The 23,790-nt window shown below is 63.5% G+C and overlaps 2 protein-coding genes across 18 annotated transcripts in view; one reads left to right on the plus strand and one right to left on the minus strand.

Annotated features, from left to right (window-relative positions):
* The window catches only part of RBFOX3 (RNA binding fox-1 homolog 3), a 188,720-nt gene extending 171,602 nt beyond the window's left edge, over positions 1-17,118 (plus strand). For 13 of the 16 annotated variants that reach the window (XM_055696976.1, XM_027801296.2, XM_055696967.1 and 10 more), the window contains 11 exons: positions 7,634-7,885; positions 9,067-9,204; positions 9,707-9,760; positions 10,256-10,348; positions 11,505-11,565; positions 11,836-11,889; positions 12,182-12,314; positions 12,885-12,924; positions 13,513-13,574; positions 13,896-13,974; positions 15,011-17,118. In XM_055696976.1, coding sequence (XP_055552951.1) covers positions 7,634-7,885; positions 9,067-9,204; positions 9,707-9,760; positions 10,256-10,348; positions 11,505-11,565; positions 11,836-11,889; positions 12,182-12,314; positions 12,885-12,924; positions 13,513-13,574; positions 13,896-13,974; positions 15,011-15,055 — 1,011 coding nt within the window. In that variant the 3' untranslated portion in view covers positions 15,056-17,118. The remainder of the gene's footprint in view (positions 1-7,633; positions 7,886-9,066; positions 9,205-9,706; positions 9,761-10,255; positions 10,349-11,504; positions 11,566-11,835; positions 11,890-12,181; positions 12,315-12,884; positions 12,925-13,512; positions 13,575-13,895; positions 13,975-15,010) is intronic. The other 3 variants (XM_055696996.1, XM_055697017.1, XM_055697022.1) reach the window with 3 other exon arrangements.
* Positions 17,119-18,068: 950 nt separating this feature from the next.
* ENGASE (endo-beta-N-acetylglucosaminidase) lies at positions 18,069-22,589 on the minus strand. Of its 2 annotated transcripts, none has more exons than XM_055696936.1 (14): positions 22,400-22,589; positions 22,124-22,200; positions 21,821-22,022; positions 21,418-21,566; positions 21,144-21,301; positions 20,886-21,034; positions 20,538-20,703; positions 20,003-20,106; positions 19,670-19,778; positions 19,393-19,466; positions 19,033-19,187; positions 18,829-18,931; positions 18,621-18,735; positions 18,069-18,489 (listed from the first exon to the last, which is right to left on the minus strand). In XM_055696936.1, exons 1-14 carry the CDS (start codon positions 22,504-22,506, stop codon positions 18,085-18,087), a joined length of 2,073 nt encoding a protein of 690 aa, XP_055552911.1. In that variant the 5' UTR covers positions 22,507-22,589; the 3' UTR covers positions 18,069-18,084. The 2 variants fall into 2 exon arrangements, with proteins under 2 accessions (XP_055552911.1, XP_055552905.1); XM_055696930.1 differs by having other exon boundaries at positions 19,393-19,565; positions 22,400-22,588.
* Positions 22,590-23,790: the final 1,201 nt, after the last annotated feature.

Consider the following 23,790-nt stretch of genomic DNA (forward strand, 5'->3'; position numbering starts at 1 on the left):
GGGGTCAATTTTCCACAGCTCCTTCCTCTCCATTTAACTAATTTAACTGCGCGATTGTTACAAATTTCATTTTATTATAGCCCTGCTTCTCAGTCCAATTGAATTACCAAAATCTCATTTTCTCAGAAGTGCTGAATATGTAATTAGAGGAAAAATTATGCTCCTGACTGCTTATTAGAGAGGACTGTGCGAGACAGCTTGTCCGGGTGCACACGCAGGTCCGTGGTTCCCCGAGTGCCCACGTTGGCTGGTGAGAGCATGCGCACGCTTCAGAGGCTGCGTGTGAGCAAGTGCCACATGCAACTGTGCCAGAGCCCCAGCACAGAGGCGGTGTGACAGTGATGGGGCGCCATGGGTGGGCTCCTGGGTGCGAAGAGCTTTGCAGGAGTGGCACCAGGGTCTGGGCAGTGCTGGCTGGGCTCCTCAAGGACCTGCGAGCTGTGGGGCAGGGTGCTGAGATGGTGGCTGGAGCCGGCGTGGTGCTTGTGGGAGAGGCATGAGGCTGGTGGATGTGGCCCTTCATCCTGCTATGCGCTGTGTCCTGAGCTGTCTGGATCCAGCTGGGCTGGACTTAGCTGCAGGTAACTCCAGCAGCACCGCACAAGGGCTGTGGCTGCTGGGGGCCTGCCTGCTATGGGACCCTGGGAGGGACCGTAGACCTGCTGGCGTGTGGCCCCACTGGAGGAAGATACCTGCTCCTCTCTGGGCCCTGCCCCTCTCTGCCTGGGCTCTAACAGCCACCCACATGCCATGGCTCGGCAGTGTGGGCTGGGACACCTGAAGGTGCTCAGTGCCTCTCTGCTGGGTGCACTGGGGATGAGGCACCCTGCAGCCCTTCCCAGAGCAGCTGCTCTCCAGAGCCCCCAGCCCCTGCCAGCAGTGGGGAGACAGTGGCTGCCCCTCCGAACCACTGGCAGCAGCAGCCACACCAGCCTCTGGCATGGCTTAGACACTCTGGTATGCAGAGCCATGCAGTGCGTAGGCACCCACATCCGATTCTCCGGTGTCTGCAGGGCTCCAGAGGAGCAGGTAGCTCAGGTGTACACTGCTGAGGACTTGGGTCCTCTACAGCCTGTCCTGGTCCCCAGGCTCTGCAGCCAAGCTTGTGCCTCATGTGCCTGCCTGTCCCAAACCCTTCGGTGACTGCTGGGGACCAAGCACTGCTGGGAATTCTGGCCAGCACTGTGTACGCTGGGTCTGTGTTGCCAGCCTGGCTGTTGCCCTCCAGCAGCATCTGCTCAGGGCTGGGAGCTGCTGTGCATGAGCCCCAGCAACACCAGCGATGCCGGGAACTGCTACGAGTGAGCCCTGGCACTGCTGGTGATGCTGGAAGCTGCTGCAGGTGACCTGTGTCACTGCCACCAGTGCCAGGCCCTGCTCAGGAGGGAGCACCACGCGTCCCAGAGCTGCTGTCCTCCCGCTCACTGCGGACCTGATCCTGTCATGTCTCCGGCAGTGACGCAGCCTGGTCGCTCCCTGATGCAGTGGCACAGGTACATGCGAGCCTGGGAGATGTCAGCTGCGCACACGTGGGGGACAGCCGGGAGCCCCCCCAAGCACCCCCATCTCGCCTCGGTTACACAACATTATCATTTCATAATACTCTGAAATATACATGAAGTTGGCTGAATGCAGATGAAATTGCACCATTTACTTCATGAATATTTCATGCAGCCTCAGCTCCGAATGAAGTTTCCAGCTGGTGGAGCCAGGACCTGGGGCTGGACCCCGCTCCCTGCCTGCCCGGCACAGGGGGTGATGGGGATGCGCAGGTAGCTTTGTGCTGGCACCTGGTCTCGTGTCTTATCCCCCCTCCTGCTGGCTATTGCATGCCTGCCAGCCACCATGTCCTTCCTCCCTGGGCTCCCATGGGCAGAGGGCTAGCAGCGTCCATCCCTGGCTGTGCCGCAGCAGCCAGGCTCTGTCAGAATGGGCTCATGGAGCTGAGGGCAGGATCTGGCCCTGCTGCCCTGGGCCGGCAAGGGGCAGCTCCCCCCTTGCAGGGTCCTGGTGCAGGGAAGTTGGGGCAGAAGGGGCAGGTGTGTGGCAGCCCAGAAAAATGCTCTTTTTCCCCTGCCAGCAGGCTGCCCTGCCTTACCCCCTGCTGCTGTTGTTGTTGTTCCTCCTCCTCCTTCTCCTTGTCTCACGCAGTCGCTCCAGCCCCTTGGGTCCTGCCTGTTCTCTCCAGCCCCGCTTCCCACTTGAGCATCCCTGGCAGATGCTGTTAGCCGGCTCTCACCCCTCCCCTGCCTCCTCCTTAATGAAGACATTAAGCACGGCTGCTGCTACCTCCAGCCTCCGCAGCTCCCCACCTCCTTTCACAGTTCCTTCCCAGGGGGGTGATTCCCCCATTGTCTGGGGGTGATTTCCCCAGCTCTCTGTGGGGCCACGATGGCCCCAGTTGTGGGGAGGAGAGGAGAAGCAACCCGCTGCCATCTCCCACTGGCTCCCATGGTGGGCAGGGCTTGTCCCTCCTGGGGCCAGGGACATCCCTGCAGTGAGCACCCCGACCTCACTCCCCAGGTGCAGCCCAGGGCTCTGTGGCTGGTGCCTGCTCGGGGCTGGGCATGCTGCTTTGTATGGATGGCGCGGCATTTTGGGTAATGAAATATTCACAGGTCAGTGATTCCTTGAGAAATGACGGGGATCAGTCAATTCCTTTTCAGGGAGTAATTTTCTTCCCCTTCACGGCCTCTGTTTCATGTTGACAGTCATTAGCATGAGCGAGCAGCTGGATCGAAGGAGGGACATTGTGGCTGTCACGCAGATGAGCCGTGCGGGGCATGGCCTCGCAGCAGCCTGCGATGACAGCATCACCACGTGGCCCCTGCGTGCCTGGGGGGGGGCATGGGGCCGTGTGAGGACCCTCCTGCTGCTGCCGGGGCATTTGCTGAGCCGGTCTCTCAGTGCTCAGCACAGCGCAGGGCTGCTGTGCTGCCTTGCTCTGAGGCAGCAGGCAGAGGAGTGGATGCTCCCATCAGCTTCCCTGTCTGCTGCCCTGGTTTGTCCCCAGCTACATGTGCTGCTGGCGGGCACGACAGGTCCTGCTGCAGCAATGTGCTGCAGACCTGTTGCAGCAGCAAGCAGCTGCCCTGGCACAGGCAGAGGAGCGGGCAGGGGTGCCCTCAGGGAATTGCTCAACACCCTTCCCTGCACTCGGCTCTGACCTCAGGCTGTCTCGCAGTGCAGCAAGGGGATGCCCTGACAGCAACCGAGCAAGCAGGAGCCAGTCTGGGTGAGAGTAACATGCTTGCCGCCTGCACTGCCTGCTCTGCCTGTAGGATATGCTGCCCGCTGAGGCTCTGCAGCTTGGAGGAACATCTTAGTGGCCTCCTTGGATGCTGTGGTGGGGCTAGGACCCCAGCCCCTCGCAGCACCCATCAGCAGGTGGCTGGTTCCCAGTGGAAAGAGCGGGACAGCCACAGGCATTGGGGACCACAGCTGGGCTGGCTGCCCATAGCTGCCTGCAGATCCATGCTGCCTTTGCTTCTTTGACACCTGTGGCTGCAGGCTCCTTGGTGCATGCTGCTCTCAGGGCTCCCTTCTTGCTGGTGGTGGAGAGGTGCATGGTGACAGGACTGTGCCCCCTCCCCAGCCGCTCTGGGGCTCAGCATGCTGGCATCCAGCCAGGCTACATGTGCCATGACAAGGCGGTGCTGTGCCATAACCAGGGGGTGCCATGCTGCCCCTGCACCAGCAGCACTGGCCTGAGTGCAGCGCGCACGAAGAGGACACCCACAGGCAGAGCTGTCCAGGTTGGGGTTGCCCTGGGCTGGAGATGAGAGCAGGGCCTGGCCGAGGCAGTGGGATGGTCATGAGGCTTTGGTGGAAACTCTGTGCGTGTTTGTGTCGGCCGCAGGCGAGGGGAGCAGCCCCAGGACAGGCTGCTGCCCAGTTATAAATCGTGACTGTGTGTGCAAGCAGAGGCTCCGGCTGAGTCTGGGCATGGCCTGCTGGCTGGCCTTGCGGACCCGCCGCACTGTCCATCTGCAGCTGGAGGTGGGTGGCAGCAGGTAATAGTTGCTCGAAAGCAGTCAGTAACTCTGGGGAGCTGGCGTGCTGCACCTTCGTGCCATGCCAGCAGGATGCCCATCATGGGCTAGGTGTGCCGCAGGGTGCTAGCGGGTGGGTGGCCTGTCGGTAGTGCAGGCACTCTGTGCTCAGCTAATTGCTCAGACATGTCCCTTGTGTTCAGGGGCTCCTGGTGTGTTATTTTCTTAAAAAGGAGCAAATGTTAAAAATGGCGTCGTCAGCCCCAAGCTGACAGGCACAATCACCAAAGTGCGGCGTCTGCAGGAACCGGCCCCACGCGCTAAATGACTTGAAAGGAAATGGCCTGGATTGTGCTGAGGAGGCAGAGTGCGGTGGGGAGAAAGCAAGTGGAGCAAACAAAAAAAACTTCATTAATTAAAGAAACTCGTTAATGAGGGACATTTAATCAGCTAAAGATGATATCTACCCCCTGCCTGCTGTGGCAGCCACTGCGCAGGGCTGGTGCTGCGAGGCTGAGCTATGAGCAGGGCAGGAGCCGCCGCTGCACAGGGGACACCACACAGGGGACCTCAGGGTCCCACCAGCTCTGCCTTCCAGGGCTGGCCTTGGGGAGCAGCATCCTGCAGCTGGCTGGACAGAGCCGCTCTCAGGGGGCTCCCCTGGCCCTGGACTCCTCAGCACAGTGCTCTGCCAAGGAGCCAGGAGGCAGCAGGACACCCGCCAGCCCAGAGGATGCAGCGGCATGTGCTGCGCTTCCCAGAGCTGCTTCTGCCCTTGACAGCGAAGGCCTCAGCTCCCCATCCCAGCCCTCTGCTGCTGTCCCCAGGGCTGTGGTGTTACGGCACAGGGCTATGCCACAGCTGTGCCGGTATCTTGCCTGAGCAGGTGGGCAGCATGGGGAGCAGAGGTGATGGGTGCTGCTCATGCTCCCTGTGCTCTGTTAAATACCGACAGGTTTGCTCCACCCTTGGCCTTGGGTGCTGCACTAAGCTCCTCTCTTGTTTACTAAATGAGGGCCACGGGTGGTTAATAGTCAGAATTTCTTTCAATGCAAGTGCAGAAAGCTGCCCCACAAAGCACCTTGCGGGAGCATCCCCCATGATGCCCCTAGAAGGACATGCAGTGTGTGAGCAAGAGGCACCTGTTGGAGCCCCCTGGCCCTGGCACCATGCCATGGTCTCCAGTCACGGCTGGGCACTCCGAGCTGGGAGCACCACCTGGCTGCAGGCCGGTGCCGTCTGGCTGCCTCCCCTGAGGTGCAGAGGTGGGTCCCCAGGACCCACTCCAGGCACTCAGCGCAGAGAGGGACCCCGGGAAGGGGCTGCTCCTGGTGCAGGCTCAGGGGTGGCTGTGGGGCCAGGGCCTCCCCTCTGGGAGGAGCAGGGGGGCTTCCTCACTGCCTGGGGCTGCCTGCAGACGGGGCTATTCCCACACTGCAGGCAGCCCAGAGCAGCCGGCAAGGGAGGATGCCGGCAGTGCGTGGTGCGGGGCTGAGCAGCAGCCACTTGCCCATGACATCAATGGGCATCGCACAGCCAAACCTGTCGCCATCCCCCTCCCCGCGGGGCTCTCACCCCCGGCAGCCCCCAGCCACTGAGCCGAGCAGCCTCGTCCGCACGGACGGGCAGCGCGCACAGGAGAGAGGTGCTGGGAGCTGTAGATCTGCTCCTCTGCAGCACCAGCAGCCCCAGCAATGGTGAGCAAAACAGGGGAACTTAATGGTCCCTGAATGAAATAATACTTGGGCTGACTAGCACTGCGACAGCCCTAATTAATAACATATATGAACGTGGCTGTCAGGGCAGGCTGGCAAGGAGCCAGTTGGGCCCAAGACCTGGGCAGGTGGGGACAGCCCCTCCCCCAACCCCTGTCTGCATCCCCCTGCCTGTTCACTGTTCCTGCCTGGGCAGAAGTGCCCATCCCTGCTGTGATGGTGGCTGAGCCTGGCTATGGTGACAGCAAAACTGAGTGTCCAGCACAGAGCACGCAGGAGTGCTACAGGCTGCTCCTGCTGCTGGCTCTGTTCACGGAGGCAGGGAGGGTCAGGCACTGGGCATCAGGGATGCAGGGAAGGTCAGGCACTGGGATCAGCGATGCAGGGAATGTCAGGCACTGAGCATCAGGGATGTGGGGAGAGAGAGTCAGGCACTGGGACCATGACTGTTGTGACTGGTGTCTGCCTGCTCCCTGGAGCAGGCTCAGGTGCTGGGGCCAGGCTGAGCACAGGGTGGAAACCCTCACGTCTGCGAGGTGGGGTTTGCACCTGCGGTGTAGGCAGGAGCGTTGCCCTGGATGCCCAGCTCAGGGGCAGTGCCAGGGATGGGGCTCTACCATCCTGCAGCATCGGCAGCCCCGGGCCGCACTGGCAGGTGTATCTGGCTGGCGTGTCCCTGCGCAGCTGAGTCAGCACAGGAAGGCACTGGCAAGCCTGCCAATGACTTGCAGATCTGTAGCGGGATTATTTACGCTGGGTTTGCATGTGGTCCCACCGTGCCTCTGGTGCGGGCTCCATTGCCTCCCTCACAGGCACGACGGCCCTGCTTGCTGGGGGACGGTGGCTGGCAGCGCGGCCCCCCCATCTGCACCCCACCACCCCTCCGTACCATAAATTGGCCACACACAATTAAGGAGCTTGTCTCCACAGGCTGAGCCACAGATGTATTTCATGGGTGAGAGGCTGCCATGGCGGGTTGTAAAGCATCTGAGGGGCTGCTGGCACTGCCCTGCGTGCTGGTTTAGGCATTCTCAGCCTCTTGGCTGCTGGCGGAGGCTGCTGCCGTGCACCACAACGGGCATCTGTGTGTGGTGGTACGTGCAGCACACACGTGTGCCACAGGGCAGAGCCTGTGGGTGCACATAGGGCTGTGAGGATGGATGGATGATGGATGGATGGTGGATGGGTGGGTGGGTGGGGTGTGCAAGAGAGATGCAGGCTGGCAGCCCCATGCTAGCCCCTCAGGCCAGCCCCCCCAGCAGGCAATAGGCAGCCCTTGGTCCGTAGCACATGTGCAGCTCACTCTGTTTGACTGAGGTGGTCAGGTGGGCAGAATTAGAGCAAGGGGCCTAATCAAATATTTAGCAGTTAATTGATCTGTTGTTGGCCAAGGGGCTATCAGCATTCCTGCCTGACCGCCCCTCCATGCCTCCATGGCCGTGCTACTGTTTGCTGCCATCACCATCATTGGGATGCCAGGTTTGCTGCCAGCAGGCGCTGATGCTGTACCGTCCCCTGCAAGAGGAACGTTGCCAGCCTGGCTTTGCTTTGCCCCATGTTGGGCTCCAAACTGAGGGCTGCCCTGGTTTCCTTCCCCAAGGAGATGGCAATGTGCAGGCTTCCATAGGTAAGCCCCACAGGGGCGTTTGCTCTGCTCTCCTGCTGCCCAAGCCCCAGCACATGGGGCAGGCAGGGCCCCAGAGCAGGAGAGGATGGAGGCTTGGCTGTGTACGATGGAACCCAAGAGCTGCCGTGGCACGGTGACAGCCCAGGGTCTGGGGGGACACACACCAAAGGCTGGGGCATGGTGGGCCTGAGGGGCCTGGGTCTGGCCGCAGTGACCAGGACCCCTCCCCAGGGCAGGATGCAGCCCAGGCACCCCGGGGAGACCAGTGGGTAAGGGGGTCGGTGCCGCTGTCTTGGCAGGGTAACCAGGACGCCACGGCTCCGCCAGACGCGATGGCTCAGCCCTACCCCCCGGCCCAGTATCCCCCACCCCCCCAGAATGGGATCCCCGCAGAGTATGCGCCGCCGCACCCCCACCCCACGCAGGACTACTCGGGACAAAGCACAGTACCAGAGCACGCCATGACCCTCTACACACCAGCACAGAGCCATGCCGAGCAGCCGGGCACCGATGCCAGCACACAGTCCATAGCAGGGACACAGACGGTACCGGTAAGGGAGTGGTGTCGGGGGTGCGGGGGGGTCTGAGGGCAGCATCGGAGCTGCCAGGAGAGGTACCAGGGCAGTGGTGCTGGCCTGGCTGTGGTCCCTCAGGGCACTGGGCTGTGTGTCCCCACCACAGCCACTGGCTCTCTCCCTTGCAGTCCTGTCCTGTCCTGTCCCCCCATCATTTCTAATCACTTGTAATCTACCTGCTTGGCTGCCTTCCCACCAGATAGCTTCAATTATGGGGTTGTAATGCAGCACCGGGGAAAGTGCTGAGCTGAGCACTTCCCAGTCCAGCTACAGCAGCCCTGCGTGTGGGATCTGCTGCCCCGCCCCCGCCGCACACCCGTCTGCCACAGCCACGGGCCCTGGGCACTGTGCAGCTGGGCTGACTGAGTGGGGACGGAGGCCAGTGCAGGGCCACGTGATGCTGGCTGGCTCCTTGCAGTGGGTCACACTCACGCTCACACTCACACACACACACACCCACCCACCCACCCACAACACACCCCCACACCCCCACACCCCCACACACCCCCACACACCCCCACACACCCACACCCACACACCCACACCCACCCACACCCCCACACACACACCCCCACACCCACACCCCCACACACACCCCCACACCCCCCCACACCCACCCACACCCCCCCACACACACACCCCCACACCCACCCACCCCCACCCACCCCCACCCACCCCCACACCCACACCCCCACACCCCCACACCCACACCCCCCCCCACACCCCCACCCACCCACACACACCCCCACCCCCCTGTCTCCCAGGCCTCTCCCTCCCTGGGATGCACTCCCTGTGTCCCCCCAGCTCTCAGCACCCCATGTCCCTGGCACCACTCATGGCATGGGTGATCCCCTGACCCCACTGTCAGCACTGGCTGAGGTGGAAGGGTGCAGGCAGGGCTGGTGGCTGGTTCCCCAGGCTGGGCATTCCCCGACTCCCCAGAGGCAGAGTTCTCCTCTGGCATCACCCTGACTTGCCAGGCTGCAGGGAGGCCCACGGGATGCTGCCCAGAGCTTGGGGACCACAGGGTCCAGGGTGTCCCTGGGGCCAAGTAGCATCAAGCAGAGGGGAAGGGGACAGTGCCCAAGCCTGGACCCCTGCCAGGGGACATGGGGCTGGCAAGGCTGGGAGCTGATGGCCGGCGGCGCTTCCCACAGCAGACAGATGAGGCGGCACAGACAGACAGCCAGCAGCTACACTCCTCAGACAACACAGACAAGCAGCAGCCCAAGAGGTTACACGTCTCCAACATCCCCTTCCGATTCCGGGACCCTGACCTGCGGCAAATGTTTGGGGTGAGTCCAGCCCCATCCAGCCACCCGCGTGCCCTGCTCTCCACTCAGGTGCTGCCCCATGGCACCACAGAAACCCTAGGACTGTCCCATCCCAAAGGCCTGTGCTACCTCCATGCCACTGCTGGCCGGGAGCGGCGGCATGCAGGATGGGCACCCTGCTTAACAGCCAGGCTGTTGGACCAAGGTCCATGTGTGAAGGGGGCAGTAACACAGAGCCCTTGTCCCTCTCCCCTTGTTCCCTTCCCAGCCCCCACTAGAATTCAGAGCAGTGCAGGCTGATGAGATTTTGGGTGATGCTCCTCAAGTCCTGGAAGAGCAGGTGCCATGGGAGCAACAGGGCTTTCCCCTGCATGGCACCGAGGGTCCAGTGGGCTGGCCCCCAAGGCAGCCCCCTGCCTGTCCCTGGCCTGGCTGAGCGCGAAGCCCTGTGCCAGCAGCCCCAGGTGCGGGCACAGGGCTGGGAGCTCTGTGGTGTTCACACCTCTTGTCTCTCTGTTTGCAGCAATTCGGGAAGATCCTGGATGTGGAGATCATTTTCAATGAGCGGGGCTCCAAGGTGGGTGCTACCCGTGGCTGGCGCCATTACGGCAAGCCCTGGGGAGGGGGCCAGGCAGAGCTGGGATGCCCAGAAGCTCCACTGCCTGCTCTCCTGCCCCGTGGGACCCAGGGCAGCCCTGTCCTGCTGCCCTGCACTGGCTGGGGGGGCTGCATGGGTCCCTGCACCCTGAGCACTGGAGGGAGAGGAGGGCTCGCTCTGCCCCCTCCTGCACAGGCAGCTTGTGTCCCTCTGTGTGTGGATGTCTCTGTTGTATCTTCCCTGCTTTCTGTGCACCTCTCCCAAACTCTTCTCCCAGCTCACGGGCAATGCTGGGGCCTCAGCTGGGACCCCCGGACCCAGTGGGGGCCCCAGCCCAGGCTCTCCATCTCTGCACTATGGCAGCCTCATCTCCTGCGCCAGCTCTCCTGATTCACTCCCTCTCTCTCTCTGTCCCCGCACCCTCTCTCTGTCTCTCTCTGTCTCTTTCTTTCTCCTTTTCTCCTCTGCTCACAGGGTTTTGGGTTTGTAACTTTTGAAACTAGCACAGATGCCGACCGGGCACGGGAGAAGCTGAATGGCACCATCGTAGAGGGCCGGAAGATTGAGGTGCTCAGATAAGTGTGCTAGTGCCATGCCTGTGTGTACGTGCGTCCCCTCCGCCCTACCTGGGGGCTTTCTCCTGCCAGGGGGCTGCAGGCAGGTCAGAGCTGCCCAGGGGCCACGGGCAGGGGAAAGCTGGGGCAGGGGATGCTTTGGGGCAGCTCCAGGTCCCATCCCCATGCCCCAGGGGAGGTTTGCCTGGCGCGTGCATGCATCCATGAATGCGGCACAGGAGCATGTGTGCCGGCTGCTGGGAAGGTTGTCACTTGGCGCAAGGAGTGTCCCATTCAAACGAACCTTCTGCGTGTGGGGAGAGCTGGGGCATTGGTCCAGGCTCTGGCTGAGTTTTGCTGGTTACAGAGGGGTCTGACAGACCCCAGCTGCCTGCAGTCCCTATGCCCACCACAAAGCCACCCCAAGCTCTGCAGGGAGGAGAGGGGCTCTCTGCTCCACATGCCATCTCCACCTTCCCTGTGCCTGGGAGGGAAGGATGCTGCACAGGGCTCCCGCTCCTGCTGTGCAGGCAACTGCTGCAATGCCCAGCTCCCAAGACTTTTATTTCTTTAAGCCAGGCAGAGGGATCAGGCTCTGCCTGTGCATTGGCAGCACCTTACTGACTAGTGGTGGGAAGTGGGGCAGCACACAGCAGAGGGAGTGGGACGCAAATGTCCCCAGCAATTCTGAGAGCAGGGAAGGGCAGCCTGGCAGGATGCGCCCTGCCTGTCAGAGAACATGGTCCAACAAAGCTGGGCAGGAGTTTGCGGGTGCTTGCTGCAGTGACCCAGGCTCCTGCTGCAAGCATCCTTCCTGCAGGCTGGGTCAGACAGGGTGGGGACAGGAGGCGGCCGAGCCTGGTGGCAGCACGCTGGGGCTCAGCCTGCACATGGCACCACAGTGGTCAGGGCATCAGCCAGCAGCCCAACTGACACTTGTCACTGGAGCCAGGAGGCCTGGGCTGGCCAGGGGTACAGGCAGGACTGCATCACGGCGGGGTGGCTGCAGACAGAGACTCGTACCGCATCTCCCCGTGCAGCTGGCATCCTTTGCTCCAGTATCTGAAGCAGCAGCAACACGCGCCAAGTACATCCGAGCGGGCCCTGGACTGCAGCCTCGCCAGCCCCACTGCCCACAGGCGCTGAGCTCCCGTCCACTCTCTCCACAGGTGAACAACGCCACGGCCCGGGTCATGACGAACAAGAAGGTTACCAACCCCTACACCAACGGTAAGGGTCAGTGCGAGCAGAGATGGAGCTGCAGCAGGCAGGGGCATCCCCAGGCACCATCGCTGCCCAGCTGCTGCTGAGCTCCTGCAGCAAACCCCCTCCGTGCCCTTGGGCAGACGGGAGAGCAGCTGCTCCCTGCCCAGTGTGGGGGTGCAGCCCTCCCAGGCGCCCCAGGGATGGGAGCTGTGGCCTCTTGGAGTCCAGCCGGGAGGTGGGGGGAAGTGCTGTGGGAAGGGTGCCCCCGGCCTCACTGGCTCTCCCTGCCCGCAGGCTGGAAGCTGAACCCGGTAGTGGGAGCGGTCTACGGCCCCGAGTTCTACGCAGGTAACATGGGGTCAGGGCCAGCCTTGCCACAGGTCCCCCTGAATGTCAGCTCTGCACCGTGTCTGACCCCACCGCCGCTCGAAGTAGCGAGCAGCCCCCAGCCCCTCTCCCCATCCTGCAGCCCTGCATGCCCAGTTCCCCTCACCTTGGCCCGCTGCCCCAGCATCCCTACGGGGCCAGGGCATGGAGGCAGGCTTTGGCATGGGATGCCCCACGGTGACTGCGGGGGTCCCAGCCATGCTGTGTGGGGAGCTTCTGAGGTAAGCCCACGTTTGTCCCCTCCCTCCTGCAGTAACGGGGTTCCCGTACCCCACCACGGGTACAGCTGTAGCCTACCGAGGGGCACACTTACGGGGACGAGGACGCGCCGTCTACAACACCTTCCGAGCCGCGCCGCCGCCACCGCCCATCCCCACCTACGGCGCGTGAGTACCTGGGCAGTGCAGGGCTGTTTTCTGCCACATTGCTCCAATTCTGCTGCCATCAGCATCGGCATTGCCAGGCTCTCACACTTCAGGAATGGACTGCAGCTCCCCCAGCACCTGCCTGGCCTCAGGCTCTGTGAAACCCCCCAGGCTGCTGCCCCTCAGGGTGACCCCAGTGCTCACCAGCCTCCTGCGCCCCAAAGCATGGACCGTTGTTCCAGCTGTGTTGGTTGGTTAATGGAAATGCTCTCTCCCAGCACACGCGGCTGCTCTGGTGTCAGGCACGGCTGTGGCAACCTGGCCGCTCAGTTGCTCTCAGCGGTGATCGTGCCTCAAGCTCCTCCATCCCTGTGGCACCCTGGCCCTTGGCTGTGCCCTCTGCCTGTCCCCACATCCCTGCCCTCCCTGCCAGGAGTCCCAGCCCGAGATGTGCCTGCGGGCTGTCTGGATGGCTGTTCCTCACCTGTCGGCTGCACTGCTGGAAGCAGCTCCCCCAGTTCACCCGCTTCAACCTGATCCCTCTCTGCCAGTGACATGGGCCAGGCTCTGACACCTCCACCTCATTTTCAGGGTCGTCTACCAGGATGGGTTCTATGGAGCAGAGATCTACGTAAGTGCCACTGCGCCTGCGTCTGGGACACACCGGGGACCCTGTGCTGGGGCAGGGGGCGAGTGGCACCAGGTGGCTGTGTGTTGGGCTCTGCCCCTGCCAGCCCGGTCCCCTGGGGAAGGCAGCTGGAGCCCAGGCACAGTGTGGACGGCAGCAGGGTGGCACCACGCAGTGTCCCGTGTCCCCAGCCAGGCCCCTCGCAGGGCCAGTGCTGCATGGGATTTACGGCCTTGACAAGCGCCGATGCACTGTCTTACACCAGCATTTAACCTCCATATTTAAGAAGCCATTGGCGATATTTCAGGCGGGTGGCTGAAGGATTTATCTAATGTGACACCTCATTAAAGCGATCAGGGAGGTGACATTCTCTCCTCTGGAAATTTAATTTTTTAAGGTTAATGTTTGTGAAAGCCCCTGGGGAATGGTAATGAGGCTGGTGTGTGCCTGGTGGCACAGGCACCAGCTCCCCCCAGGGTCCCACCACTGCTCTGTGGCAGTGCCCGTGGAGTGCCCAGCTGCCCCAGCCCCCTGAGCCTCCCCCGGTAGGTACTGCACCCCTCCCTGATGGCCATCTCTCCTCCGCTGCAGGGGGGCTATGCCGCCTACAGATACGCCCAGCCGGCAGCAGCAGCGGCAGCATACAGTGACAGGTAAGCACTGCAGGCATCGCTCCTGAGAGGGGGAAGCCCTGTTTCACCCCCTGCACTGCCCAGTCCAACACACCGCAGCTTTTGTGCCCACGGGATGAGGATGGAGCCAGGTATGATGAGGGTGTCCTGCAAACAAGGGGCCCTTGCCCTCCACTTGGGCTTGTTCTGAAAAGGACTGGGTGCCCAGGCAGGGAGAAGCAGGGACATCTCAGGGGGCTCCCAGGTGCAGCAGGGGGGAGCAGTGGCTGGTCAGGGGGGATGCTGAGGGGAGGCGGGACCCCAACCGTGGTTGTTAATGCCCACTGCTGTGTTTGCTCCTAGTTATGGCAGAGTGTATGCAGCGGCAGACCCATACCACCACACCATCGGCCCTGCTGCCACATACAGCATCGGCACCATGGTAAGAGCAGCCCCCGCGGCCTTTCTTTGCTTCCTGGCATGAGCTGCAGGCAGCCCAGGGAGGGGAGGCCGGCACAGCAGCCCGGGGACCCTGTGGGGTGCAGGGCAGGCAAGGGGCATGGGGCAGCCCTGCATGTGGGGGCTGTGGGAGGGGGAGCCAGGAGGTGGTGGCGGCAGGAGCAGCGCAGCCCCTGCCTAGCTCTGTCCACAGGCAGGCAAGAGAGGAGCCCTCCCCCTGCCATGCCTTCATCCCACATGGTCCATTACGCCCTGCGGCAGAAGCCCCACACAGTCCAGACTATGTATGCTACTTGCTGGGAACCTGGCTGCCACCTGCGCTGGCTGCCTGGCAGCACCCCAGGGCCCTGGCTGGGGACCGAGACCCCCTTTCTTGTCCCTGGTGGGTGTGGGGCGTGTCCCCAGGGCCCAGCACGCAGCCACACACAGGGAGCACACGTGTGCATGCCGGCGCCTGCAGCCAACCCGCACACTGCGGCTCTTAGCTATCTTCACAACCAGCATCAAAGATGAAAAATCCCACTCATGGGCAGGATCTCAAAGCCAACCCGTCTTTTTCTTCCTTTTTTTAACCCCCTGACACGGGTCCTGGCTGCCAAGTGCCCCTCGGCACCCCTAGCCCCAGGCAGGTGCTAGCAAGGGGCCATGGCCCCTCCGTCCCGTGGGGATGGGCAAGGGGGTTACAGCCCAGCGCTGCAGCGGGAATGGGGACAGGCTCCTCTGTGTTAACTGTGGCACTGGTTGTGCCATGCCAGGGGCACCAGGGCTCGGGGCACCCTGTAGCCCCTGGCCCGTGCCATGGCCACAAGGCAGCACCTATGACTGTCACAGAGCCGGGACAGCCTTGGGCACCCTCCAGCTCTGCTGGCCCCTCATGTCCCAAGGATTCAGTGTCATTTTAAAGAGAAAAAAGAGAGAGAAAAAAAAAAAAAGAGGAAAAAAAAAAAAAAAAGGGAAGAACTGGGCTTTGTGCCTCTCTCAAATACTGATTGGCTTTTTTTTCATCTTTGATGTTGCAGGCTAGTCTATACCGAGGAGGGTACAGCCGCTTCACTCCCTACTAGCAAGACAGACACAGCCCCTCCCACCACTAACACTGACTGCTCACTAGCACCAAACCAAACCAGGCAGACAGAGCCGAGGCCGAGCCTCTGGAGGAACCGCGGGCCCTGCCCGGGCGGGCTGGGGCTGGGGCTCAGGCTGGGCTCCGCCGAGCTGCGGCAGCCCACACCCGTAGGGTTACCTCAAGCTGCTCCGTCCCGCCGCCCGCCCGCGTCTCCTGCACCGTCCGCCTGCCCCGGCGCAGCCCTGCGCCTCGGTGCTGCCGAGCATCCCTGGGGGACCGTGGGGAGCAGGGCTCAGCCCCAGTGGCACCCTGTTCCCAGAACTGGGTCACGGGGTCCTAGCGCAGCTCCACAGCGGGCACTGCCCTTGCTGGGGGTGCAGGGGGCTCGACCCCCTGCGAGGCAGGAGGGGGGTGCTCTGCCCGCAGGCACGGTGCCGACGGTAGCCCCGGAGCAGCCCCTCTGCCCTCCCATAGGAGAGAGAGGAGCCAGCGGGGGCTGCTGTGAGCTCTGGGGATGGAGCTGGGCTGGGGGTGTGTGCAGGAGCCCGGGGCCAGCCCCCCTGGCAGTAGCGCTTCTCAGGGCTGACTGCGTTGCTTGGCGGAGGAGCTCTGGTGCGGATGGCATGGGGCGCAGTGTGGGGCTCGGGGGGCTGGGGTGACACCTGTGTATCCCCTGGCCCACGGCTTGGCCAGGCTGCCCCGCATGCTGTGCCAGTGAAAGACCTGCCTCTTTGTTTCTGTTGTAGTGAAACCGTGGCCGTTTCCTTCTGGGACCAGGAAGGGCAAAAAAATCCACACACACACACACACAAAAAAAATAAAAAAATCAAAAGCAAAGCAACAAAAAAAAAAAAAAAAAAAAAAGCAAAGCGGCAACAGCCAAGTGAAAGTCCCATACTGTCCACACACGCACCGAGTGAGCGAGTCCCGGAGGAGCGCCGTGGCAAGCACGGACCGGCCGGACGCGCCAAGAGGAGCCCCTCTCCGCCCCGGCCCCGCAGCCCGTGGCAGGGAGGGAGAGCCGGCATGCCGCCGAGCGTGGGGGCGTCCGGAGGGGCCTCCGCCTGCCCAGGACCTGGGCACCACGTCTTCCTTTCAGCCCCGGCGCGGCAGCGCTGGGGGTGCCGGCAGAGCGCTGCGGCACGCCGCCCCCTCCCCAGCTCTGAGGGCTGGGCACCGGGGTGGGAACCTGGCTTCGTGTTTCCTGAGCTCCGGCGCTTGCCGGTCATCAGCGCATCAAGTGTGCGAGGCCCCGGCTCTGTGGAGCCGGGGTGGCGGCGCAGCCGCTTTGCTGAGGCGCTGGGCGTTGCAGGGGGATGAGCCTCTGCCTTTTAAAGGGAATTTTTGTTAAGAGGAGCTTGCAACTCGCTTGCAATCCCTTTCCCCTCCCTCCTCTCCATCCCCTGACACACCCGGGGCTCCCACCCCGCAGGGAGCAGCCCTGACCAACGCTGCTTGCGGTCCCCTGCACTGAGCTGGAACGGGGACTGCCCCGATCCTGCTCCTGCTCCTACCTGCTCCACGGCGCAGGACATGCTCACGGCCACCCGTCCCTGCCCGAGACAGCGGGACCCCACCAGCCCTTGGCGCACCCTTGGCGCTGTGGTCTCAGCCATTGCATCGCCCAGGACTGGGGGCTGGCATCGCCTGCAGGGACCAGCCCGAGCCCCGGGGTCGGTCTTCAGCAGCCGGCATGCCGGGTCCGGTGCCCGGCAGCACAGGCGCTGCGGAGCGCACCCCGGGGCACAGCCCTGTCCCGCAGGGTCGCCTCGCGTTCAGCCCCCTGCCCCGCGTGGCTCCGCCACTCCTCAAACCTCACTTTATAGTCTGCAGATGCCCCCGATGCTCCAGCAATGAGCTCCCCCTTTTCTATTCCCGGTGTACATAGCCCCGGCCACCCCAGCCCCGCACCCCTGCCCCTGTACAAAGCTCCTTCCATCGCTGTACTGGCTTCTTCCTTACAGCACCCCCCCTGCGCCGGCTGCCGGCGCGCAGGCTGGCACTGGCCCATCCTGTATGCTTCAAAAGGTGTGACCATTCTAATAAACAGTATTATTATTATTATTATTATTATTATTATTATTATTATTATTATTATTATTATTATTACAAGGATTATTATTATTATTGAAATTATTAATAAAGATTTCTTTCTTCAACCAGGGCGCCTCAGGTTTTGACTGGGGCATTGGCATGGGGCCATGGCTGGCATGGTGTATCTGACCGTCCTGGCACACCTCTGGGCAGGGGGCTGCAGCCTGCAGCAGGCAAAGGCAGGGGGAACATGCTGAGGCCCCCATAGCAAGGGAGCGGGGTGCTGGCACGGCAAGAGTCCTCCCCTGGCTCTGCCAAGCTTTTCATTTTTCAAACTGTCAGATAATTCATTTCAGACTGAGTCCCCCGCCGGAGGAGCAGCAGCTTAACTGCTGACATATTAATTTTCCTGACTGGGAGCCAGTGTTGTTTGTGGGACTGGGGCTGGCACTTGGAGGGAGCTGGGGCTGGGTGACCCCGCTGCGTGGCGCGCTTGCCTGCCTCCCTGCCTGCTAATTGCTTGCTCACCAGACTGTGAGAAAATAATTGCTGCTATAAATTTTCTCTCCTTCCATGCATAAGAGATCCAGGCGAGGTAGCCCGGGTGCAGCCACTGCCTGCCAGCCCTAGGGAGAGGGCAGCGCTGGGCTGCCCCTCAGGGGTGAGCGCTGAGGCAGAGCGCATCTCTGCACCTGCACTGAGCACCAGATGGGGGACATCTCAGGGCAGGCACTGCCAGCCTGGCTGCATGCAGCTTGCAGGCAGTGAGGGCTGCAGGAGCTGGGGGAGTCCCCAGGCAGCCTGTCGCAGGGCCCTGGCCAGCACCCAGTGGGTCCCCACAGTGAGGGCTGAGCCCAGCCACAGTGGTGGGAGAAGAGAGGGACCCACCAAAGCAGGATGATGAAATGCAGCCTCCACTCTTGAAGCCCCCTGCACACAGCCCACCCGCCAGCATGGAAGAGACAAGGATGCGGGGCTGCACCACGCTTGCCTTTAATGCCCGTCTCGGCTGGTGCTGCTGGCCGGCTCAGAGTAGACCAGCACCAGCCGCCCCCAGCGGTCGGGGTCCACGGGCAGTTCATCACGCAGCACCGGCTCCACCAGCAGCTCTAGCCGGCAGGACTGGCCGGCCGCTGGCTGCGGCACCACCAGGCCCACAACACGGTACAGGCAGGCGTGCGCCAGCCCCAGGAACTGCAGCGGCGTCTGGCCCTCGCGGCACCGGGCACCCTGGCTGAGGATGCGGAAGCAGCTGGCGCGGTTGGGTGGGAATGCCCAGCGGAGGGTGAGGCTGAGAGAGAGCTGCTTCGCCTCTGGGCCCTCCTGCCACCAGAGCTGCGAGGCTGTCAGGCTCTGCACCTGTGGCGGGGAGGCCACCACACTGGCTGCATCCAGCACCTGCCGAGGGAACCACAGAACCATGGGGGCTGGGACCAAAAGCAGTGGGTGCCCACCCACCCTCCCAGCGCGGGGCAGCGTGGGGCAGCACCGGGATGGATGGCTCCCAACCGGCAGTGGTGGGCACTCACCCGGATCTCTCCGAGGAGGCATGTGAAGGGGGTCTCCTGCAGGCTGGGCTGGTGGCAGGACAAGAGCAGGGAGAGGTCTCGCAGGCTGCAGTCCTGCAGGTCCAGCTCGTAGCACCTGAGAGTGAAGGGGCAGAGCGGGCACAGTGCTGGGGGGGCCCCAAGGCACCCACACCTTCCCATGGGCACAGAGAGCCAGCAGGGCACTCACCGGCCAGTCCAGCCATGGGAGCTGCGGTCGCAGGCAGCAAGCAGCTCGGCGAGGCGGGGTGGGGGTGCCGGGAGGAGCCGGGGGTGATGGCGGCTGTTGGGCTCTGCCAGAAGAAGTAGGGTCAGGGGGGCAAGGGGCTGAGCTGGTCCCATGCCCTGCAGTAGGTGCTTACTGCAGAGAGCACAGAGGGGGTAGGGGCCTCACCCGGCAGGGAGGTGATGTTGCCCTCGTGGCAGGTACGCGAGTCCCAGGTGGTGAGCTCCAGCGCAACCATCAGTTCATCAGGGTGCGGCCCCTCCAGCTTGTAGACCATGGTCAGGAGGAGCTTCGGGGGTGCCAGCATCTGCAAAGAGAAAAGGCTGATGACCCCAAATCCACCCAGAAAGAAAGAGAGAGAGAGAGGAGAGAAAAAGAAGATGGATCAGGTTAGATCTGCTGGGTGGTGCGGGCAGCGAGCCCCATGGCACACTCACCACGAGGTCCCAGGGCCACACAGCCCTGCCTGGCCAGCACGATGCCAGCCCAGCACTGAGGAGATGGCAAGGGGGCTTCACCCCAACTCACCGGATGGCCACACGCTCCTCGCCAGCAGGGATGGTCCCCTGCAGCCTCAGGGAGCTGCCCCCGCACCAGGCATCCTGCAGACAACAGCTGGTGCTCAGCCGGCCCTTGTGCTCTGGGTAGAGCGGCTGGATCTCTTGCGCACTCAGGTCATACCAGGGGCCAGCCTCTTCCTCCTGCAGGACAGGGCGAGCTGGGCCAGGCAGGCAGCCAGGAGCAGGGACCCCCCTGCCCAGCCCACCCCTGCCCAGCTGCAGCTGAGCCATCACCCCACACTCACCATCCCAGCCAGGAACCTGCTGGTGCCCATGCCCAGGCTGAAGGAGGTGGTGAGGGGCAGTGTGCAGATGCTGTGCGTGGGCAGGTACTCAGACAGCGAGCCCCAGAACCTGGAGGAAAAGGTGGGTGTCAGAGCTGAGACCCCTGCTACAGCCACTGCCCCAGCACGGCCTCGGGCATCACTTGAGCTGGGGCAGAGCAGGGCCAGCCTGGCCCTGGCCAGCAGCCACAGTCGCCCAACAGCCCTGTCCCACTGCCCCACAGCCCTCCGGGCCTGGGGAGCTCCTGGCCCATTCTCCCCCCAACAGCCCCAGCTCCACTGAGCCGCCCTCACTTGTTCTCGTTGTGCAGGAAGTTTTCCTCCCCCAGGTGCTCGTAGACCCAGCCAGGAGCAAAGATGGCTGCAGAGAGGCCATGCTGGCGGATCAGGCGCAGGGACTGCAGAGATGAGCAGTGAGCAGCATGGGCTGGGCAAGGCAGTCACCTTGTAACCTGTCATGTCCCCACTCCCCCAGGTCCCACTGGCCCCGTGGTGAGGCAGGACAACACCATGGGGATGTGCTGCGGCATCTCCCACCCCAGGGACTGCAGCACTGGGATCCCCTGGCTCCCTCTCCATGCATGGCTGGCAGCCCAGTGGCTCCAGGTTCCCCTGCTCCTTGCCTCTATGACCCCAGGTTAGTGGTGTAGTGCGGCACGGCACAGCATGGCACGGCATGGCCATTGGTTGGGGCTCAGAGCCTTGCACTGGAGGGAGGCCCAGGGTCCCACTCTGGCCCGGTGTCGCGACGGAGGGAAGACACAGTCACTCAATATGAGTGATCAGCAGACTTCCCTCCGTCACAACAGCCCGGTCCTGGCACACCCACCTTGTCAGTGTCGAAGCCACCACCGACCACGTCCCCACGGGCAAAGACATCAATGCCAACATAGACATCGGTGCGGCGTGGCCCAGCCAGCCCGCATGTGCGCTCCAGGTGCTCCTCCTTCCAGTTGTAGTTGGTGAACAGCCCATCACAGGCGTCGAAGAACACCCTGGGAACGAGGGTGAGGGTGGCAGGACAGATACTGTGGCTGTCCCTACAGACCACCCCACCAAGGGCTGTGCAGGCCATGCCCTGAGCACCCTCAAGAGCTGGGTTTGGGGTGGGCTCACACCACCTCTACCCAGGGCCAGTTTTGCCTGGGCAAGGTGATGGGACAGGGCCCAGCCTCACCTATTCTCCTCGTTCAGCTCATTCTGCCATCTCAGCGTGCCGTTCTGCAGGACGCTGTCATACCAGATCACCAGCCCCCCTGGCATGGCGCTGTGCACCTGCACCGTCAGGTGCCGCAGGAAGGCGGGCAGGTTCCTCGCCGCTGCTGCCTGCCAGGGGACAGCAGGGACAGGTTGGCATGGGGCAGGCAAGGGGTCCTGCACAAGAGCAGCGTGAGGGCAGGGGAGGAGGCAGGGAGGGCAGGGTGCAAATGCTCACACTCAGCATGTTCTCTATGTTGACCAGCCAGCCGTCGAAGCGGTAGTGCTGGGCAATGCGGGCCAGCTGCTCGCTCACAGCGTGGTACGCCTCCTCCCCACCAGCCAGGAATGACTCACACAGCTTCTCCCCATCCGTCCACTCCGTGATGAATGTGCCTGGGCAGGCGGTGAGAGCAGTGTCAGCCACGTGCCCTGGCAAACCCCCCATGCTCCTGGGGCTCTCCCCAGCCCAGTCCTGCAGCCCCCAGCCCTGCAGCTGGTCCTGCCCTCACCCAGCACAGTGACACCATTCCTGTGCGCCGCATTGGTCCAGCACACGGGCGGGATGGTGACAGTGTGGTGGCTGAAGTAGATGAAGACATCAATGTACCGCCAGTGGTAGAAGACGTAGGGGTTGCGTGTGGCTGAGCCCTGGATGAACCTGCAGCGGCAGAAAGAGGCAAGTTGGGCAATGCGGAAAGAACACTAGCAGACGGCTGTGGGGCTGGGAAGGGGCATGACTCACGCCCAGCTGTGGCACTAAGCCACCCCCGCAGACCCCAGCCAGGGCTGGCCTGGGCAAGGCCACCATTCTCCGGCTAAGCCGGCAGGGAACAAATCAAGCAGAAGCCAAAGGGGTTTGGGATTTGAGATGTTGAGCTCTGCTGCCACATCTCCCTTTTGCTCAGCACGTACCTGTCCTCCAGGTACCCGCCGCGCATGTCGTGGCACACCAGCGTCCGGGGCCTCTGGCTGCCCAGCGGGGGCTGGCGCTCTGCCAGCGGCACAGCGGAGACGTTGAAGTCGTCGTTGCTGTCGGGCTGCCAGGAGAGCAGCTCCTCCAGGCCGGACAAGGAGAAGCTGATGGGCTCTGTCGTGCTGGTATCGAAGTGCCTCGCTGGGTCAGGGGGGACTTGGTCAGCGGGGAACCCGTGCGGCTCAGCACCGGCCCGGGGAGGGCCGGGGGGACCCGGGGGCACCGTTCCCGCCGTGCCTCACCTGGCAGGGGCTGCGGGCGGGCGCTGACGGTGTCGTGCAGGACGGTGGTTCCCCGGGGCTCCGCCGCCGGCTGGAAGCTGCCCGGGGAGCGGGGTGACGGCCGGGCAGCCCCCTGTCCCGTAGGCCCCCTGCCCCCGGCGCCGGGCCAGCACCGCGGCCAGCGCCGCCCAGCCCAGCCCAGCCCAGCCCGGCCCCGGCCCCGGCCCCGGCCCCGGCCCCGGCCCCGGCCCCGGCCCCGGCCCCGGCCCCGGCCCCGGCGCGCCGCCCGCCGCCCACCTCCGCCGCCGCCGCTCGGCCCGCTCCGCCTCGGCCTCCGCTGGCGCCTCAGTCCCGGCCCGCTTCCCGCGCCGTGCCGGGCCCTCCTGCGCCGCCGCCGCCGCCATGGCGCTGCCGCCGCTGCCCGCTCCGACGGCGCCGGCACCGCACGGCCCGCCCCGGCCGGGGGCACCGCCCCGGAGCTCCGCCAGCCCCGGCCCGGCCCCGCACCGCCCCCAGTGCCCGCCCCGCCGCCGCCGCCTGCGCCTGGAGTCCCGGGGTGGGACGTGTTCTAGGGTGAGGACGTGTCTTCCAGGGTGGGAAATGTGTCTCGAGATGGGCTGCGTGCCCTGGGACAGGGCCACGTGTCCTGGGATGGGACGTGTGTCCCGGGATGGGGATGTGTGTCCTGGGACAGGGATATGTGTCCTGGAATGGGGTTGTGTTCCGGGATGGAACATGTGTCCTGAGATGGGCTGCATGCCCTGGGATGGGGCCATATGTCCTGGGATGGACTGTGTGCCCCAGGATGGGGGATGTATTTCCCAGGATGGGACATGTGTTCTGGGATGGGGACATGTCTCCCAGGATGGGACATGCTGCATGCCCTGGGATGGGGCCACATGTCCCAGAATGGACTGTGTGTGGTGGGATGGGACATGTGTGCTGGGATGTGATGTGTGTCCCTGGACAGGCCCTGCTGGGCAGACTGGGACACAGCTGGTTCCCAGGCTGGCGGCCACCCCAAGGAGGCAGCCCCCTCAACTCATGCCACCTGCCAGCAGCCCCAGCCCTGCCTGCCATCCGTGGGGCTGGAGGCTGCCGTGGGACTTTGCCCTCACCCTGTGGCTGGGAGGGGGGGCCAGGCTGCCTCCCGCTGTCCTGCTGGGTCCCTGGGACCAGCCCTGCGGGGACAGCAGGACAGGGGCCCTGCAGGCACCACCAGCTCCAGACAGCCTGACCAGCCTCACCACCCACCATCCGCCCACCCTCCACCCACCATGAGGTCACTTTAAGCTCAGCCCTGAGCTCTCCCTGTTGTGCTGGGTGGATGGGATGCTGCTCTGCAGCTACAGCCACAGCCACAGCCCTGCAGCTACAGCCCTGCTCTGCCCAGTCACAGACCCACCAATCCAGCCTCTGACCACAGGCTTCCCAGCTTGATCTCAGGCCCATTTCATCACTGTGGACTTGCTGGATGATCAGGACTCTTGGTAAACCTGGTCACCACCCACAGCCCACCCTGCTCACAGGCTGATGGGTCTGTTACTGCACTCAGCTCCCCACCCTTAGGGAGCTGCTGGCCTTTGCAGGCCTGGCTCAGGTCTCCCTGGCTCTCCTGGGACCAGCTGCCCTTCCCTTCCCACCACTGGCTGGGCAGTACGGTGCCAGCCTGTAGCTCTTGGGGAGCC

The sequence above is a fragment of the Falco cherrug genome, chromosome 1 (assembly GCF_023634085.1).
Source record: "Falco cherrug isolate bFalChe1 chromosome 1, bFalChe1.pri, whole genome shotgun sequence".
NCBI lineage: Eukaryota > Metazoa > Chordata > Aves > Falconiformes > Falconidae > Falco > Falco cherrug.

Excerpts from the sequence above, each read along its gene's own strand:
- ENGASE (XM_055696930.1), bottom strand. The coding sequence starts at position 22,506 with ATGGCGGCGGCGGCGGCGCAGGAGGGCCCGGCACGGCGCGGGAAGCGG. Across the intron at positions 22,201-22,399 it reads GCCGAGCGGCGGCGGCGGAG|CTTCCAGCCGGCGGCGGAGC; the intron begins GTGGGCGGCGGG and ends CTCCCCGGGCAG. Across the intron at positions 18,932-19,032 it reads CAACATCACCTCCCTGCCGG|AGCCCAACAGCCGCCATCAC; the intron begins GTGAGGCCCCTA and ends TTCTTCTGGCAG.